The 18393-nt window shown below is 40.7% G+C and overlaps 1 protein-coding gene across 2 annotated transcripts in view; it reads right to left on the bottom strand.

Moving 5' to 3' along the window:
• Positions 1–2397: 2397 nt before the first annotated feature.
• flrt2 (fibronectin leucine rich transmembrane protein 2) overlaps positions 2398–18393 on the bottom strand; it is a 57658-nt gene continuing 41662 nt past the window's right edge. Inside the window, exons 1-2 of one of the 2 annotated variants that reach the window (XM_014991044.2) lie at positions 14788–15994; positions 2398–11830 (exon numbers count right to left, since the gene is read on the bottom strand). In XM_014991044.2, the coding sequence (XP_014846530.1) occupies positions 9414–11393 (1980 nt within the window). In that variant the 5' untranslated portion in view covers positions 11394–11830; positions 14788–15994 and the 3' untranslated portion in view covers positions 2398–9413. Of the gene's footprint in view, positions 11831–14787; positions 15995–18393 lie in introns of those variants that run through there. The other variant, XM_088001805.1, reaches the window with a different exon arrangement.

Genomic DNA, 18393 nt, shown 5'->3' with positions numbered 1-18393 from the left:
TTAAGCAGATTGTTCCGTTTTATTTGTTCATTTTTTTACATTAATTTTGAAGTCGGCCTGTAGAAATGAATTTTGTGCGCTGAGTCTTACCCAGAGCGGACGGCTGTCAGAGCAGGTTCTGTTTAATGAGTCGGGACGGAGCCCTAATGGAGCAGGAAAGTCTGGCTTCCAAAACGACACAAGATCGAAACTTTTGCAGCAGTTCCACCAAAAGTCAAATGAGTTTTATTTTTATTTTTTTTCTACATGAGAACCTGTTTTGAGTGAGACGGTTGCTGAGGTCCTGCTGCTGCTGGTCAGAACAACCCGCCAGGATTTGGTTCATCAAGATCCAAACTACTTTTTCATTTTCAATTTTCCCTTTACAATTAACTCAAGACAGTTGAAGCGATGAGATATTTTCAATTTAACATCTTTAAGGCTAAAATAAACACCCAGATTATTTATTTAGATGGCTAAAATATAAATATAAAAGCTAAAACTGACTTTTTTAAAACTACTCCAAGCTTTTGCACTTTGAAAACCGAAGTATTTTTCAATATCATTTTTTATCCTGGACTCTACTGTACTTGATTTTATTCAGTGATTGATAAATGAAGCAGCGTAAAGTTTTTTTTTTTCCCTCAGGCTTCATATAACTGAAGTTTTACCAGCATTTGTTCTTTTTCTCGTCACTTATTTTCACTTCATCGAGTAAAAAATTAAAAAGTGCAAACAGTTTAGAAATCTGCTGCTTTGAAGCTTCTTATATAAAACTTATGTACAAACAAGTAAAAATTAATACAGCTGCTGAGAAGGTAGATTTATTGCGCAACAGCTTATTATTAGCTGCCAACATTAGCATACAGGCTTTTAGCACTACGTCATGATAAAAACAAAGAATGAAGCTTTTGAAAGTCATCTGATCAGATAACAGTAACAAAAACTAGAAAAAAATGATTTTAGCTTCATACAACAAAATACCTTCAAATCACAGTTTGCAGAAATTAGAAATGGTTTAATGGGATTGCTTAAAACTTTTGAATTGTGAATATAAAACATCTTCAACATGCAATAAAAAAAGCTACTTTCTGGTTCTTTTGTTTTTTTTCTTCAGTCTTTTTAGTATTCAAGGTGGAAGGATTCCGTTTTGTAGCCTGTCGCATATTTGCAACTAACCCCACGTCTCCCAATGCTGTTGACAAATTTCGTTTTAATCTAATCTTTTAATCAGACCACCATGTTCCTTCTCTAAGGTATCGTTTGGTGGTGGCCAAACCAGATTTTAATCTGAAAGTCTGAGGAGGCGACTAAAGATGGTGACGACAAAAAGCTTCCCAACATCAAACACTTGGAGCTCATCACCAAAGATAAACCATCAAAGGGTTTGTTTCATACAAAAGAAAGAGCTAAATAATTTAACAAACCATTTTTTAAAGAATTTCAGATGTAAATATGCATTTTGTAGGAAAGGTTTTGTGCTTAACTGTACATGAATATTCTATATATAAATCCAGATATTTATTTTAAAAAATTAATATTTGACATTTTTTTTCAAGGTGTTTATTTGTCTTTAAGATGTTTACTTATGCACATATTTTAATCATTTTTCCTGCCTAAATACGTTAACGTTCACGCTTTTAACGTTTTGTCCAGTCCATTCCTTCTTTAGACCCGGTGGTGTCCAAAGCTGTTACTGTATTTTGGGTCAAACCAAATCCTAAAGCAGTTTTTTTTTTCCCTTTCTTTCTTAGAAAACAAAGATTTCCACATCACAAAGAACCCATAGTGGAACTTCATGACATTAGCTCTGCTTAAGCTGGGAGCATAAGTTTAGTAAAAAAAAAAAAAGAAAAAAAACTTGACGAGGGCATAACGTTTATGGAAGTGGACGGCACAGGAGGAGGGAAGAACAACAAGGTGGCCGATGCCAGCGCCAAAAGCCACAGTTCATTTCACCCGGTTAGCCTCTACATAAAACCTTCACTTCTGCAATAACAAATCACATTTTGACGTTTCGGGGGCTTTTAAGGAACATAGAAACTTCCCACTCCAAACACCAGGGTGACACGCCCTTTTGTGTTCCAGCTGCGGTTAATTGTCAGAGTGAATTAGGACTGGGGCTAATGTGGGTTTCCAAACTGGGACGGAGGCTCCAGAGTTTAGGGGAAATAGTTCACTCTGGGATTAAACTAGTGCCATACGAGTCAAATCCTGGATTTCCCCCCCAGCTCACTGCCGAGCCGCGGCGGCTACGCTACCATGTCAGCCACTTCCCATATAGCTGGGCCAGGTGGGGGCAGAGCCAGAAATCTTTGACCCAGAATTACGACTGTCTGACCCAGAATAAATTTAGCCAGCTTCTGTGTAAAACCAAGAATGCCGGGTGACTTCACAAGAAAAAAAAAAAAAAAAGTGTTCGTTTAAATCCAATGGCTCTTTTTATTTCTCAAAAAGCTTCACTTAAGTATTTACAGTTTGTGCAAAAACATTTAAAGGTTTCAAGGACTTTACATTGTAAGTTCAACCTCAAGGCACATACATGGAACAACATCAATATTTCATCATGAGAAAAAAAAAAAATTAAACTTTGGTTCCTAAAAATGTCTCGGTGTGGATGGCTAATGTAACACTGCCGCGTCTAAATGAGAAGCCGGTATTCCGAACGTAGCCATTTTACATGCACTGCAAAAAAAAAAAAAAAAGTTTGTTTTTTTTTTTTTTTTTCCAGCCTGCGTCCTCCAAACCACATGAAGCGTTCTGCGTACGCTCGCTCACACTGCAGCGCAACCACCTCTGGGGATTTCCTTAAACAGAGAGACGGAGAGGAAGAGAAGGCCAGTCCAAAACCTGGTGTGTGAACAAAATGAAAGGCTATGAAGCTAAATACAGTACATGCAAAACAACAAAAAGAACTGAAGAATGCCCTTAATAGTTTAAAGGACAGGTTTGGTCAGTATGACGAAAAGATGACATGAATCCAGAGTCGTGTGTTTGTCTGAATTAGAAAAAAAATAAAAATAAAATAAAAAAACGCTTTAATGTGAACAGTCTCTCCATGTTTTGGATGTTGAATTTTCACAGAAACAGCGATTAAAAACTAAATTATTGAGAGGTTTTAATTAATGTTCAATTTAAAATACAGATTTTTTTATGTGATTAAAATATGATGGAAAAGAAATGTAAATTATTTTTTCCCCCCACCATGTAAAAACAAATGGTACAAAGGTTCACATGTGTCTTAATGTTTGGATTTTGTCTTTGGAAATAATGAAAAACTAAAAAAAAAAAAAAAAAAAAAAAAAAAAAAGTTTTTGTTTGCATTTTTAAATGTAGAATATTAAATTGAAACGCAGGCAGTCACTCTTTTTGGGGTCAAGGAAGGACAAGAACACATATTTCTTAAATATATAAAATAATAAAAATTCACTGGTAAATGGAAACAAAAAAACAGCATCTATATCTGAAGTTACAGCAGAAAATGCTTCAGAGGTTTTTTTTGTTTAAATCTATTATTGTCGTTCTCCAGACGTATTCAAACTGTAGAGGTTTTCACTTTGTATGGTCTTGTTCATTATTGTGGTGAAAAATATTTGTGACATCAGACACGGTGCCTCCTAAGGTCACAAGCGCCAATATAAAAAAATAAAAATAAAATTGTTTGCTTTTCTACACTGAAAATTTGATCATTTCAACCATCATTTTTCACTTGTTTCATTTTCTATGACAGAGAAGATTTGACTTGCCAAGAGCAGAACCAACATACTTAACTTGTAGCTCTAGTACATTTCTTAAAGTAAGCTAAATCCAAATTTCTACTCATCCATTTTTGACCCCCAAAATGGAATATTTCACATTTTAAAACTAAAATGATCAAGTGATGTATTTTTTGTCATTACTGTTTTATGATGGGAACATTCATTTACCAAACATGCACAGGCCCAAAAAAAACAAAACAAACAAAAAAAAACGACTCCCCTCCCCCCCCCGGAAAACAATTAGCTTGCTTTCTCGTGTTCTGACTCTCTTACATCTCACTTTCGCTCCATCACAGCCTCTAAAATATGTGACAAAAACAATCATCTTTTCCTCGACGCCTTAAAACTTTATTTTATTTGTGTTTATTTCATATGCTTTTATTCAACTGTATTTCATCTCTGGTCCAAAAAAAAAAAAAAAAAGCAGCATAACTCCTTTGAGGTACACAAAAGTAGCAGAAACCCCGACTGTTGAGATAAAAATGGTTGCAGATGTGTCTCTCTTTGCCTGTGAGTTTGTTTGTATGATACAAAGAAACATTCAGATTTCTATCATCTGCTGAGGGCTGCAAGAAAAAGTAAAAGTTTGTATCTTAATTTTATTTGTATTTTACAACAGAAATCCAATCATCTCTTGTTTGTTGTTGTTTTTCATTCCTGGTTTCTGACCAAATTGTGCCTGTTGGCTTCTCGGCGCTCTCGCACACACAAAAAGGGAACGCTGTGAGCCACAGGAAGGTTTTCTGATCTGCTGTTGGTCCTGACACGTTAAGAGAAACGCAAACCACAAAACAACCAAAGCTCCACCGCTGCCTGCTCAGGCTCAGTTTTTTTTTTTTTGGCACAAAATGTTGGATGAACCGTCTTCGGTTAGCTAGTTCGCTTGATGCTAACAGTTTGTTTGCCTGTTAGGGATCTGTAAGAAATGTGCTTTCCTTTCAGCTTTTCCTGTTGATGTCTCTTCCCATCTTTCACCCCGTTAGCTCTCTGTAGCTAGCAAAATAAAGGTAAGGCAAATATCCGTCTCCGTTAAACATTCACAGACAGGTCAGATACTATGTGGCAATGTTTTGACCTGACTTGTTTGACCAGCATGTGGCTTTAAAATGGGGCTTCTGTCTTTGAAAAGGCGGGGGTGGGGGGAACAAACAAAAGTTCATGGTAGCGTGTCACTGCGTGGGAGAGTTCAGCAGGAACGGCACCTAGAGGACGAAAAACGGGAAACCTGTCAGGTGCTCAGCGAGTCCCAGGACAAATCCGGTCGGTGTCGTCGGACATTGTGAGCAGGGCGAGAGGATATATAGGTATTAGTAGAAAAATGGTGAAATAAAAATCGGGGAGGCTTTGGTAACCACAGAAGTTAATGATAAACCCATCTAATCGCGTCCGACGTGGACAATATTTGCTCAGAGAACCAATTCCCAAACTTTTCACCTTCCAGCCCACAAAATAACAGCAGCAGAAACTTGTGACTTCAAACTATCAATTGGGTAGGCAGGCAATACTGTAAAAATATACCTGTGAAAGAACATCTCTAATTTACAGTAAAATACCTGTATTTAACCATAAACTAGAGATGTTTTTTTTCTTTATAGTGTAGTTGGTGAGCTAAAAGTGGATATTAAATTATGACAACAGTGACATATTTTGAAAATAGCTTTTTTCCCCCCTTTTTAATACTTAAAACAAATTCATTTTAATATTAGAATCACACTATTTTGCCTTCCTTGGCTCCAGATGCCAGCTATATTCAATAAATTAGAATATGCATCCAATGATGGTCGTTCGTCAGATTAAAAGTATGTTTTAAAAATAAGCTTTAAGCAGGTATGAGGCACATTTCTGAACTATGAACCTTGAAATCTGAAAATGTTTTCCTTAATTAATGTTTAATGGGTTTCACTTTGTGAACTGAGTTACTGAAAAAAAAACTTTTCAACTTTACTCTAAGTTACCACAAGAGTTCACTGAATAATTAGATTTTTTTTAAAACAGTCTTTTAACATATCAAACCTAAGAATTCCCACATATTTGGCCAATGAAAGCAACAACCAACATGTGCTTTCATACTATTTTGCTAGATTTTGTTTGAGGATTGAGGGAATTAAAAATTAGTTCAAGTGAGGGTCATATCCTGTGATACTGGTATGGAGACAATATAGAAATGTCTATTTTCCTTATTGATTACTTTCTCTTTTTTTTTGGGGTTTATGAAAAAGTAGCTGAACTGGCAGGTTATACAAAGAAAAATGAAATATAGCAAGAATTTACCATTTTGATTTTAGAATGGATTACCTCACAGTTTTTTTATTTTAGGTATTTTATTTCATACAGAACCGTTGACTATGTTATATTTAAAGGAAAAGTTGAAATAACACACCTCACACCCATACTAATGACCAAACTAATAACTCATTATTTCTGAATGGCAAGCAGCCAGTTGGTTTAACTCGAAACACACACAAAACAGCAAGTATTTATCTACAAATCAGCGAGAGAGAATCATTTTCTTTTCAAATTTAACCTCTTGCCCATTTCTAACATTTGTGACTCGCTAAGCTAGTTTTCATTAACAGCTCCCACTGAATATGTGAAAGAAAAACAGCGAAAGTTGCAGTAACTGGCTGTATTTTATCATATCAGCTCCAACATCAGTATCTGCTGTGAGGTATATTTTTTGTGAAAATGTTCCTTTTGGTGTTTGGAGCCATAAAATATGATCTAACTGGCTTGTGTTGCTAAAACTATAATCTGGTCCACCAACATAGCAATTGGCTAATGCTTCTGGTTTATGATTTGCGACTGGAACATTGTTAACAAAGATGTGATGCAATTAGCAAAAAGCCTTTTCCAGGGGAAACATTGGAAAAAGTTAGTCAGTATTTAGAAAAAGGGTTTGACGGCTACACTGTAAAAATAAAGGATTTTTTCACCAATTATTGATTTTTCCATAAAACAATGAAACCAGCTGACCCATTTTGTCTTTTCCAAAGTTGATACTCCTCTTCTGTAATTTTGTTCTCCTAAGGCGTCTGTTTCGTTTCCCGTCAGGCTTTAAATCTGATTTAACATATAAATCTACCAGGGCTGACACAGAAAATAACTTGATATGTGCAAAATATAATTTGCTAAAAACATAACCGGTGCTGCTGCTGGAATTACAGACAAGTGAAGCTAACTTTGCAAAACTGAGGATAAATACTTCCACTGATTATCTCTGTGATCTGGAACAAGTCTGTTATTTTTTTTCTGCTTCAATTGTTCACCTACACCTAAAATTTGTTCCAAGAAATAAAGTGAATCTTCTAGAGGGAGCTTCACGCATCCGGTAGGAAATTAGCGCTGCAGATTTTTCTCCTGTTGTTTGGTTGGATTATCAGGAAAAATGATCAGGTGTTCTTGAGACGTGTTACTGTAAAATCGAATAATCAAAGCAAATCATTTGTCATGAAAAAAAAGCAACCGACTTGTAATTCCGACTTGAAAATTGTGAGGTTGTAATAATCTTTTAATTTTTTGTTTTGACAATAGTGGTTGCATAGTAACTACTTTAAATTAGATTTTAAATGCTGCTGGTGTTACAACTTGATGGTGTTTTTAAAAAAAATCTAATCCTTTCTGATGGAAATGGACTCGTCACTCTTAAGAAATTAACTTAACAAATAGAAAGACGGTCATAACTTGCCAATTGTCAGTTTTATCATACTGTGTATTTACTGTTTCTATGCTTTGCAGTAGGGTTTGGGACGCTTTATGACAAGTGATCATGGCTGGAATTAAAATCAAACGCAACTAATTTTGAGACTTTGGAAAAGAAAAAAATCCCTGGAACGTTTTCCGCTCTCAACGTTTCCTACCGTCTAAAACAGGCTGGAACACAAACGTCTGTGGAGCCTCGCAAAGAGCTAAAGACCGTTTCATCTGGAGCGGGCTTCATGCGGCCAAGTGAAAATAAGGTTGACATATTTTTCTTCCTTTTTTGGTAGGATTACGAGGAGAGAGGTGGGTGGGAATTCTTTAAGCTTGGCCGCCTTAAAATCAAATTGTGTCAGATCAAATAGAGTCCTGAGAAGTGCATAAATGGAGACCTCTCACACGCTGAAGAGCTGCTGCTGCTGCTGCCGCAGCGTCTGAGCCGAAGGGCAGGAAGAGCGTTTTAATTGAGCCCATGCAGGGATCAAGAGCATGCAGCCTAGAAATGAAGGGTAAATCAGCTTGGACAGAGTGTGAATCATCCTTACAGCTACTGCCGCCCTAAAGAGAGCAGGTACAAACGTTTGAGACGGGCAAACCTGGAAATGAAATAAGGCGCCTGGCGAGGGGGGGGGAGGGGACAAAGAGATAAATAATGATGAGCTAGGCAAAGAGCTTGGCGTGATCATGGGCGGGGTGTGATCTCAAAGTCATTTTCTAATTCATCACTATGTCTAATAAACGCCGGGACAAGGATGAAATATGTGGGTGTATAATTAGCGTTATGTGTGAGCCGTCTCCAGATTCATCACTCTCCCCCCCCCCTTTCTTTCTTTCTGTCTTGCTCCAATCTCAGAGGAATCTTTATGCCGCAGCTGAAAATCCATATCATTTAGCCACCAAACACTGAAAACACTGTTAGTTTTAAACACTTCCGTGTCATTAAGTAGCTCGATGAGCATGACTATGCTGCTTGAGTGTGAGTAATGCTGTCTGGGCAAAAGGCTCTGGGGAGAACGATGGAGGTAAAGCGATCTCTCTGGCCTCTCTACCATTACTTGGCCCCACGCACACAGTTGAAGGAAAACCTGCCCCCTTGTGGCCAAAAGATTAGGCCAAGAAAAAGACGGGATAAGAGCACGTTACAATTAGAAAGGAGCTTCAAGTCTCCTCATTAGAGACAACAATCCTTTGTTGCTTCTAAGCCCACATTAATTATTTTTGCTGAAAGCTGCACTAAGACTACTCTAACCTCCTCTGTGAAGCAACAGAACAAAGACGCTTTTTATTATCGTGTGGCACTTTTGGGAAAATTTCAACAAATACTCAAGTTTGACATTCTCTATCCACAGTTCCATCACCTCTGCTCACTTCCTGCCTGGCTGCTGTCAATAAGAAAGTGCACTTAGATAAAAAAATATATATATATAATTATATATAGTTTACAACACTAATCAGCAGTGCTTCGATTCCCCTTGCTCTGTTTTACCGGGGAGTGACTGGGGTGGAAGGGAATAATCGTTTTTGGAGTTGTGAGGATAATAACCAGAAAAGGTCATATTTTGTTTCTGTGGTTAGCAAAGGATCCCAGCCCTCCGGAGCGGCCCGTTCGTTTCCGAGGCTGACGCTGTATTTGTCTGTCAGGAGCTACACCCAGGGTGCCATGATTGTACAAACCTATGTTCATGTACAGTACTGACCATTGAAACAACTTTCAAAACCCTGCTGGTTATAAAAAAAAAAACATAAAGAAGAAAAAAACCCACTTGTGTCTCTTTTTTTTCTAAGAATAAAAAAGATAGCAGAGAATCCCACATTATTATCCACAGTATAAATTACATTGTAGACAGATCTTGGAAATATATATGGTACAGTTATATTTCACTAGAATTTTTGTATATTTTTCTTTTTTTTAGATGTCATCTACACAAACTGTGTGTATTTAAGCAGTTGTTTCTGGTCCGTGTCCGTCCGAGCACTGCATCACGTGTGGCAGAACTCTGTACTGGGCACGTTGCTGCTCTTGCAGTAGGCTATGCTGTTGTTGCTGAGGTGACAGTCTCTAAATCCAATGCCCCCGTTGGGCGTGTAAATGGGCTGGATCCGGAAGTCTCCCTTGAGCAGCTGCTCATTGTTCAGAGCCACTATCTGGAAACTGGTCTCGGTCATCTCCAGGATGGAGTTGTCCTTCTTGGTTCCCGCCTCGCAGTAGTCGTCTTTTCTCCGCCCGCGGTTGTATTTCCACTTGGTCGAGGACGACCGGCTCTTCCGGTGCATGTGCCAGCAGAACAAGCCCAGCAGCGTCACCAGGATGATGAGGACCGCTCCGCCTATAATCCCAGCCATGAGCAGCGTGGAGTTCAGGGTGTCCTGCGGGGCTTGCTCGCGCCCGGGAGGCTTAGTGGAAGTGGGCGCCTTGGTCCTGGCGTCGGAGCAGATAGTATCCTCTCCTGGCCGGTAGGAGTTCAGGGTGTCCAGAACGTGAACGCAGATCCGATACACCGAGCGGGGCTCGAGGTCAGTGAGGCTTAGGTGGCGCCGATCCCCGCTCACTGTCCTCTCCCGCATCCCTTCGTTTTGCCTTTGGCTACTTTTGACCCAAGTGACTTTGTAAGCTGTGACGGTGAAATAGGACGCCCAGCTCACCTCGATGTTGGTGGAGTTGACCACATGGAAGGAGATCTGAAGGGGATCCTCATAGGGGGGAAGGGGCCCAGGGGGGTTATTATGGATGGGTGGTAAGGGAGGAGAGGGGGAGTCAAAGTAATAAGGGTTAGATGTGGTGATGAGGGTGGAAATCATGGTTGTGATAGGGGTGGTGGTGGGTGGAGGAGGGGGTGTGGAGCGGAGGGTGGGCCAGGGTGTTTGGTCAGGGAAAATAGGGCACTCAATAATATCCAGCGTGAGCTCTCTGATTGTCATGCCTCGCACCTTCTCTGGACTGTTACACACAAACCCCCTGGCGTTGATGGAGGACGGCAATGACTTGAGCCACACCACCACCCATTTGACAGAGCAGTCACAACGCCAGGGGTTGCTGCGCACCACAAGGTGCTTCAGGCTCGACAGGCCATCGAACACTCCTTGCGTAAGAGTCTGCAGCTGGTTGGAGGAAATATCCAGTCTTTCTAGCCTGTTTAGGTCGGCAAAGGCCGCCACAGGGATCTGGTCGATCAGGTTCTCCTGCAGACTGAGCTTGACCAGAGACTGGCTGGGTAAGAGGGGTGGGGGAAAGGTGAGGGAATTCCTAGCCAGAGCCAGTTCTCGGAGAGAGCCCAGGTCCCTGAAAGTCCCTGGCGCTATGCCCTCGTCCGTCAGTAGGTTCCCGTCCAGCAGGAGGCGCTGCAGGCGCGTCACATTCTGAAAGGCCTCCTCTGCAATAACAGCTATGCGGTTCTCATCCAACCGCAGCTCCTTCAGGTCCTCAGGAAGACCAATAGGAACACTGCTTAAGTGGTTCTTGGTAAGGAAAAGGAGCTTAAGGCTTTGCGCCTCCCTAAAGGCCCCTTCCTCCACCCCCACTGTAGAGATGGAGTTATCATCAAGGTGCAATTCCTCAAGTTTACTCAGCTGAGCCAAGGCTGCTCTGGAGATTGTTTGGATGTTGTTCTCCTGAAGATGCAGGACTTTTGTGTTTTTGGGCAGATTTATGGGGAATTCATCCAGCTGGTTGCCATACAGATAAACAACTTCTATGGATTCTAGATTGTGAAATTCCATAGGGAAGCCGGCATTGTTGATCTGGTTGTTGTGTAGGAAGAGGATGCTGTAGCCCTCCCCTATCCCCAGAGGCACTGATGTCAGGCTGCGTTCGTTGCAGTATATAAACGCTTTGTCACAACGGCACACTTGGGGGCAAGAAGCAATTGGGCTGAACTGCATTTGAAGGCTAAGGATGACAGTCAACCAAAACTGCAAAAACGACGCCCAATCTTTATTCCACGGTCCAGAAAGAAACTCCATAGTGGAAAACCAAAAAAAGGAAAACCAAAAAATAAAAAAATGTATATCCCCCCCAAAAAAGGGCAATAAATTGTATGTATCGTATCCACAAAAAAAAACAAAAAAAACAAAAAGAAAAAACCCAGATCCTGCAAAAATGTCCACCAAAGGAGAGTCTAGCAACAATTTACAGTTAGTTGGGAACAAAGACAGTAATCCCGTAAATGCTAGTCCTCAGCTGAAGAGCAACGGCCTCATTCGCAGTGGTGACTCCATCCATGCTGAGACGTCAAACAATGGCGGGACCCTTCACTCGCTGCTCCACAAAGAGCTCAGCCAGGGCCAATTTGAAGACACGCAGGAGAAGGCCGCCACAGGCTTTGCTCGCCTGTCCGTCACACACTGCTGGTCCCAGACCACCGCAGAGCCCGCAGGGGGCAGCATTTGGATCCAGCGACCTGTGGGAAAATGAAGGGAAGCTAAATAAGTTTTTATTTTTTCAAGGAATGGTTAGTTCTTGAAAAATAGGGACCTCATTTTTTCTTCCGAGCCTTATGTACCTTTATTTAACATACAAACACACTTTTTCATCTATGTGTCCATGTCTCTTGAATAGACAACCCAGGTCACATATTGTTTGGAATTATACACAGACTATGTTATATAGGGAAAAAAAAAAGAAGTCGTCTGATAAATATTCAGAACAGCTCTTGCACATCCGGTCTCACAGACATAAAGAAGGCTTTTATTCCCCTCGCGCTCTATCAAAGGAGGTAATAGAGCACTGCAAGGACACTCACTCATGGATTCACGGGGGCTTCTCGGCAACATCGGGGCCCGCTTAATGGAAAACATGATAAAAAGAGATAAGGCTAATAAAGACATCGGCTTTCTAAATGCCAACATGGATGCACAAGACAGTTTCTGGTGAGAAGAAGACAACATGAGGAGGGGGATAAAAACGGATAAATAAGAGCTGCACCTGCTTTTATTGTTATTATTTTCTCTTTATTTCCAGCTGCTTGAGCAGACGTTGCACGGAAAGGTGCACGAGTAAACACGACTGCTTACAGTAAACAGAGGCGACTGTTTTGCCGGTGGCCCGCAGAGGAGCTTGTTATTACCAGCGCAGACTGGAATGACGTGCAAATTTAAGGCCGGGGACATTGGGGGTGAGTGGGTGGGGAGTGGGAGAAGCAGAGGCAGTCGAGGAATAGAGACACTGCATGTCGGCTCCCCCTCTGGATCGGAGTGACATACACGACCTGCCAACTGGAATGGGATTGGAAAAATCATATTCCCCTTCAAGCTGCAATGCATGAACAATACAGACTTATAACTTAGCATTGGAGAGATACTGAGTACCCCCCCACCCCACTACCACCCCTCCGGATCCATTATTCCAACTTTTATAAGCCATCAAACACCTCTTCTTCCATCTTTGCATGATTTAAAGATAGTGGTCGTCATCTGCAGCTTTCAGCTTTGACCGAAGCCCCTCCCTGAGTCGGCCACAGTGGTGGGAGCGAGGAGTTGAATGTTAAGCACTGCAGTGGCCATGAGTGTAGATGAAGGGTTCCTGCTCGGTTTGGAGCAGCCAGAAAGAGACAGGTTGGGAAAACAGAGTTAAAGGACAGTAGGACGCTTTAACCAATTAAAATTTATGTGAATTACATCTGGCAGCTATAACGGATGAAATCTATTTAAAAAAAAAAAAACTGATCGATGGCTCAATGGATGCACTGATCAAGTCTTATTGACTGATCCCGGTTTTTTGTTTTACACTAACAATTATAAAACATAAAAGTGGAAAAATATGCTGCAGGTTCTTTTATGGGGTTAGTAGATTAGAAAGTGAATAAATCACCATGTTACCCCTAGTTAAACATGAAAGCAAAAGAATACATAGCTAATTAGCTATGAAAAATATCTCACATTTTATATATATATATATATATATATATATATATATATATATATATATATATATATTATATGTATGTATATGCTGTTTTACAGTATGCCACCAATACCTAGATAGGGCCTATAAGAATAGACTATTCTTATAAGCTCCATTAAGGTGAGTGCTTTAAAGAGTGAACTTACATATAACTCATTGAAAAAAAAAACATGCAACACTTATGACGTATTTTGGAGGCTCAGTCGAAAAAAACAAACAAATTATATGGAAGCAGGCAGAATACAGTCAATGTTTTTAGCTAATTGTTAGCTAAAAACATTGACGTTAGCATTAGCTTCACAGCTTTTCTCAAAAGTGATGCTAGATTTATTCTTTTTGAGAAAGCAAAATTATAGTACTTTCTGTGTTTTCTAGGACCGTAATGTTCAGTCAGTAGAACCTTCAGGAACAAAAACTGGATTCTTAGTTTCCCAAACCATCTTGTCTCGTTCTCCTGAACCCATCATCATCTAAGCTGGATTTATCGACACAACCCAATTAAACATATAGCCACGCTTCAACAACAAAAAAAAAGTATACCCTGCCTTTGCTTGTTGTGGAGATGGGAGCCAGAGACACAGGAACAATCCTTTGACACACATCTGTGATCTACTTTTCTAAATTGAAAAGAGCTAAATTTAATCAAATAAGCTTCAGGGGTGGTGGTGGCGGTGGGGGTGGATAAGGATAAGCAACCGCATGAGGCGATAAAATGCGGCTGAATCTACAGCAGAAGGCAGCAGCGTCAAGATTATTATGGCAGCGTGAATCAAGCCACTAAGAATCCAAATTATAACCTTCAAAAAGCAGCACAAGTTTACGGGAAAACACCAAAATTATCTCATATCAAATGCAGACAGGAATCAGCACGTCAGGGGGTGCTCTTTCTTTTCTTTTTTAATCTCCCCCCTCCTCTTTCTCCTTTTCTTTAATTTCATTTCCAGTCGAGGGAGCACAGTTTCTCACCACCAGATGAACGCGGTGATACGCGACCAGGACAATCCGATTAGGAGTGGGTTTAGCGCCTGAAACGCAATTTTAAAAAAAAAGAAAAAAGAAAAAGTTTTTTTTTCTTTTTAAATGGATAGGGGCGTTTAAAAAGAAGGCGATCAGGTATACTTCAAAGGGCTGTTCATCTGAATGAACTATTTCTAAAGGACGGGGGCAGGAGAGCGTGCAGTGCATCGAGAGCGAAAAGCTTCTCTAAATCACAAAAAGGAGGAAAATAAAACGGAAAGCGCAGTAATCCACGGCATCCAACTAACATGAATTAAAAATGTGGAAATATTTTTTTTTAAAAGTGTATAATGAGATGACTGTGAAGAGGTTGAGTTGTTTTGTGTGTTTGCACATACATTATTGAAAAAGTCTTCGATCCTAATGTAATTTAGGCCAGAGCCACACATGCATTTCTTTCCATTTCTCTCCCGCTTTAACATGAGACATTCTCCGTACCTTTTGCGACCCCGCGTCCATCTCGAACCCCGCAACCGCATTTAACTTTTGCCCTCTCTCCGATCCTCTGTCCTTCATGCGGTCCCGCTGCGTGTCCGTGCGTAAAATGTTCCCATCAGCGGCGTGGACCCGACGACTCCTCGGAACAGCGTAACATTTTTATCCCGCATGGGTCCCCCTCCGTCTCCTGAGCGCTCTCTCCGTCCGTGCGTCCGCACTTTTTCACCGGGTGTGCGTGTGTGTGTGTGCGTGTGTGTGAGTGAGAGTGAGAGCTCCGCCGCTTCCACTCAGCACAGTCCGCGGCGCACCGGGACCGAGGAACGCGGCTCCCCGCTCACACACCGTCTCCGCGCGGCGAGAACACACTCTCCCAATCCGCTCCGGCGGGCCATGGTGGCCAGCTGCGTCCGTCCGTCCGTCCGTGTGCGTTTTTTTTCTTTTAAAAAAGAAAAAGGAAAAAAAAAAAAGAAAAGAAAAAGTCGGGAGGCTCAAGTCTTCTTCTGCCTGCGCAACTCGGAGCTCGGACTCCCTGCGAGCTGTTTTCCAAGATGGATTCAGTTGATAGTGCGACGTGCCTGCTCCGCTCACCTCTCCCTCTCCTCTCCTCTCCTCCGTCCCTCCGCCCCCTCCTCACGGTGAAGAATGCCTCTCCTTCCAGCAGCTCCGTGATGGCTCTAAGCCACAGATCCTCCCCGCCGCCCCTCAAACTGCACAAAATAGTTTGCCTCTCAACAGACTTGATCCTTGCGCGTTATTCGCCCAGCCTCCCCCTCAGCCCGCAGCGATAACACGGCTTTCATTTGCGCTTCATGCACAAAATCCAGGCATTCGACTTGGAGTCACATCCACGGTGGGGAAAAAAAAAAAAAAACAATAACCACACAGCAGATTCCTTTATTTCTTTGGATTAGTGGATTTTGTTGGCTAAAACCTTCAGCTGCACTGTTCGCTGTGTGGGGATATTTTATGATTAGCTCAAACTCGCTTGAAAGTTTGGTTTTAATTCGTGATTTGATCGACATAAACAGTGAAAAGCGAAACCCGTTTGAGTTCTTTCAGAGTTTTCCACGGGTATCTGGATCAACCTTCACAGTAGGACTAATTTAAAGATTTTTTAGCATTAACGTTTAACACTAACCCTACATCCAGTGGTGATAATAGCATGAATCGGGCCATGGGCAGACTCTTCCTCTGTGCCCCCCGCAGCCCCCCAAAGAAAACTGAATACATCCTCTCTGCCTGAATTTAGAAAGGGCTTAAAGGGGCAGTAGCACAGTCTCCTCTCCCTAATTTTTTTTCCTCGTCACAAAGTATTTTATAGGACCACAAAGAAAACATATCACATGAAGTTTAATTTGTTTTAGTTTTATTAGTGATGAGAATCGATTAAAATCTTTAATCGGTCTGTAATTTATCACAATTAATAACATTTTAATCAAACTATTTAACAACAAAATTAACATTTTAATTTTTTTTTGCTGCCAAATTATTGAACGAATGGAGAGATGAGCTCAATGACAAAGATATTAATTTTTTTTTTATCTGTTAAGGTTATTCAGCCATTAGATTGGTGCAAAGTGCTATTATATCTATTCAGCTTTCTAGTGTTTCCCTCATCAGCCATGTAGCTTCTTTGAAAAAAATACTTCTTTAGAAATGTGGACGCCAACATCAGCATTGGGTACACCTGTGCTGCTGCAGCCTCGGTGATGGGCCACAACAATCGTCTTTTCCAGCATCATTGGGTCATTTATTGAAGCAAAAATGAACACAGTGTTAAAGTAGCACCAATTCATAATTATAACCTGCAAATGGGACTTAAGTCACTGCTGTGGTTTATAGGCCTGGTTTAAGAAAGCAGCTCGGAGTGATACGACTCCCAACTTAAATCTATTACAATTGCTAGCTAGAGGATGCTCCAATAGAATTAGCGTTACAAACCAACGTCAAAATATTTCTCTGAATTTTATGGGAAATGGATGTCGTCTAATAGCGTGTGTGCAAATAGCTCCAACTTTCAATGTTCCTCGACTGTGGCAGCCATGTTGGATTTACAGTCATGGTTCATGGAGTCCCAGCTGATTTTCAGTAGTTGGACGTCAACATTTCAGACGTCATGCGACAAATGTAATTCCACTAAAACATGCACAGCCGTATTCATTAGAGCAAGGCACACTTAGCCACAAGCACTAACATGAAATACATATAAAACCCTACTTCCCTCTTTTTTTCTCTTTCATGCACTCAAAATAATGTTTAAAAAAACAAATGGGGAAATAAATTATGAAAGTTTTACATTTTTTTCCCCAACTAAGATAAACTCAGAGGTGGAGTTGAGGTTGTAACGTTTGACCCTAATCAAACATGTTTGGACGTCTTTAACGTTGAAATGAGTACATGATGTGCTATGCTGGGCTTTGCATCTAGAAATGAAACAAAAATAACCACTGATTGAGTCCGCATTCGACTCGGTCATTACTTCAATTGTTCCCAGCGCGAGTCAAACACCAGGAAGTAATTACAGCCTCAATGCTGATGACAGTCGTCCGGTGAATTGTTTGTTGGAACAGTCTATGTTCTGTTATGCAAGCAGGGTCACTTTGAACTGTGACAAGCCGATAACTCCATGCCTTATCTAGCCGATAACCTCTTCTTCACCTGTCCAAATCCTAAGACGTCCCGCGTGTCTGTTGCACTCTTTATCTCCTCTACTCGTCCATTCCACCCTCTGGTTCTACTCATACAGAGAATGCAGTGGAAAAGCAACCAAAATTAACCTGTAACCTATAAAATGGACGTTTTTAGCTTCTAAAAACATACAGGGCTGCGGCCGCAGATGCTAATGTTTAAGGAAGCCAATGGAAAAACATTAAACTATAAGTTACACCCCGGCTCTGTTTGGAACACCCAGGGGATTTACTGCTTCAGCCTTAATCTTATAATTTATGGATCAGAGTGACAAATATTTGCTGGTAGTTAACATAGCTTAAAAACTTAATGGTGCTAGCATGACTCTGATCAAAATATTAGCATTTTTCATCACACCGTGCAGTGTCTGAATGAATTTGACTCTGTAGTGTTGCCCATTCATCTGTTGTTGTAGAGAGGAACTTTATAAATGTTAGATTTTTCTGTGATTGTGCCTCTTCATGCTGCATTTCCACCGCTATCTTGTAATGCAAACATTTCTCTTTTTAAAATAAAAAAATAGTAAGGTACTCAGATTAAGTATAGTTTATAAACAGTTGTTTAAGTCATTTAGATTTTTGAATGAGTGATAAGAGCAGCACAAAGTAAGAGAGAGTAAAAAGAGTGAATCTGTAAAATCATGGCTTTAGCTGCTAGTTGAGTATTTAACACTCGACACAGAGAGAACAACAATATAAGAGTGGCAAAACATTGCCGCCCCCTGGCAGAACATTACCCTGGGCAGAGAGGTATATTTCTTTTCTTTTCTTTTTTTAAAACAGACTACTGGGTTTGATGGAAGTTGTCTCTTCACCAGATGCTCGATAGACATTTTAATCTCAACACCTCTTCTAAGGTTGTGGAAAGGGACCAATTCTGGCAACAGAAGTTAAAACAGTATCCCCATCTTAGCCAGGC

The sequence above is a fragment of the Poecilia mexicana genome, unplaced genomic scaffold (assembly GCF_051168715.1).
Source record: "Poecilia mexicana isolate PSO_F unplaced genomic scaffold, ASM5116871v1 scaffold_21, whole genome shotgun sequence".
Lineage (NCBI taxonomy): Eukaryota > Metazoa > Chordata > Actinopteri > Cyprinodontiformes > Poeciliidae > Poecilia > Poecilia mexicana.
The sequence above is the reverse complement of the archived record's forward strand: the minus strand, read 5'-3'. Positions and strand labels throughout refer to the sequence as shown.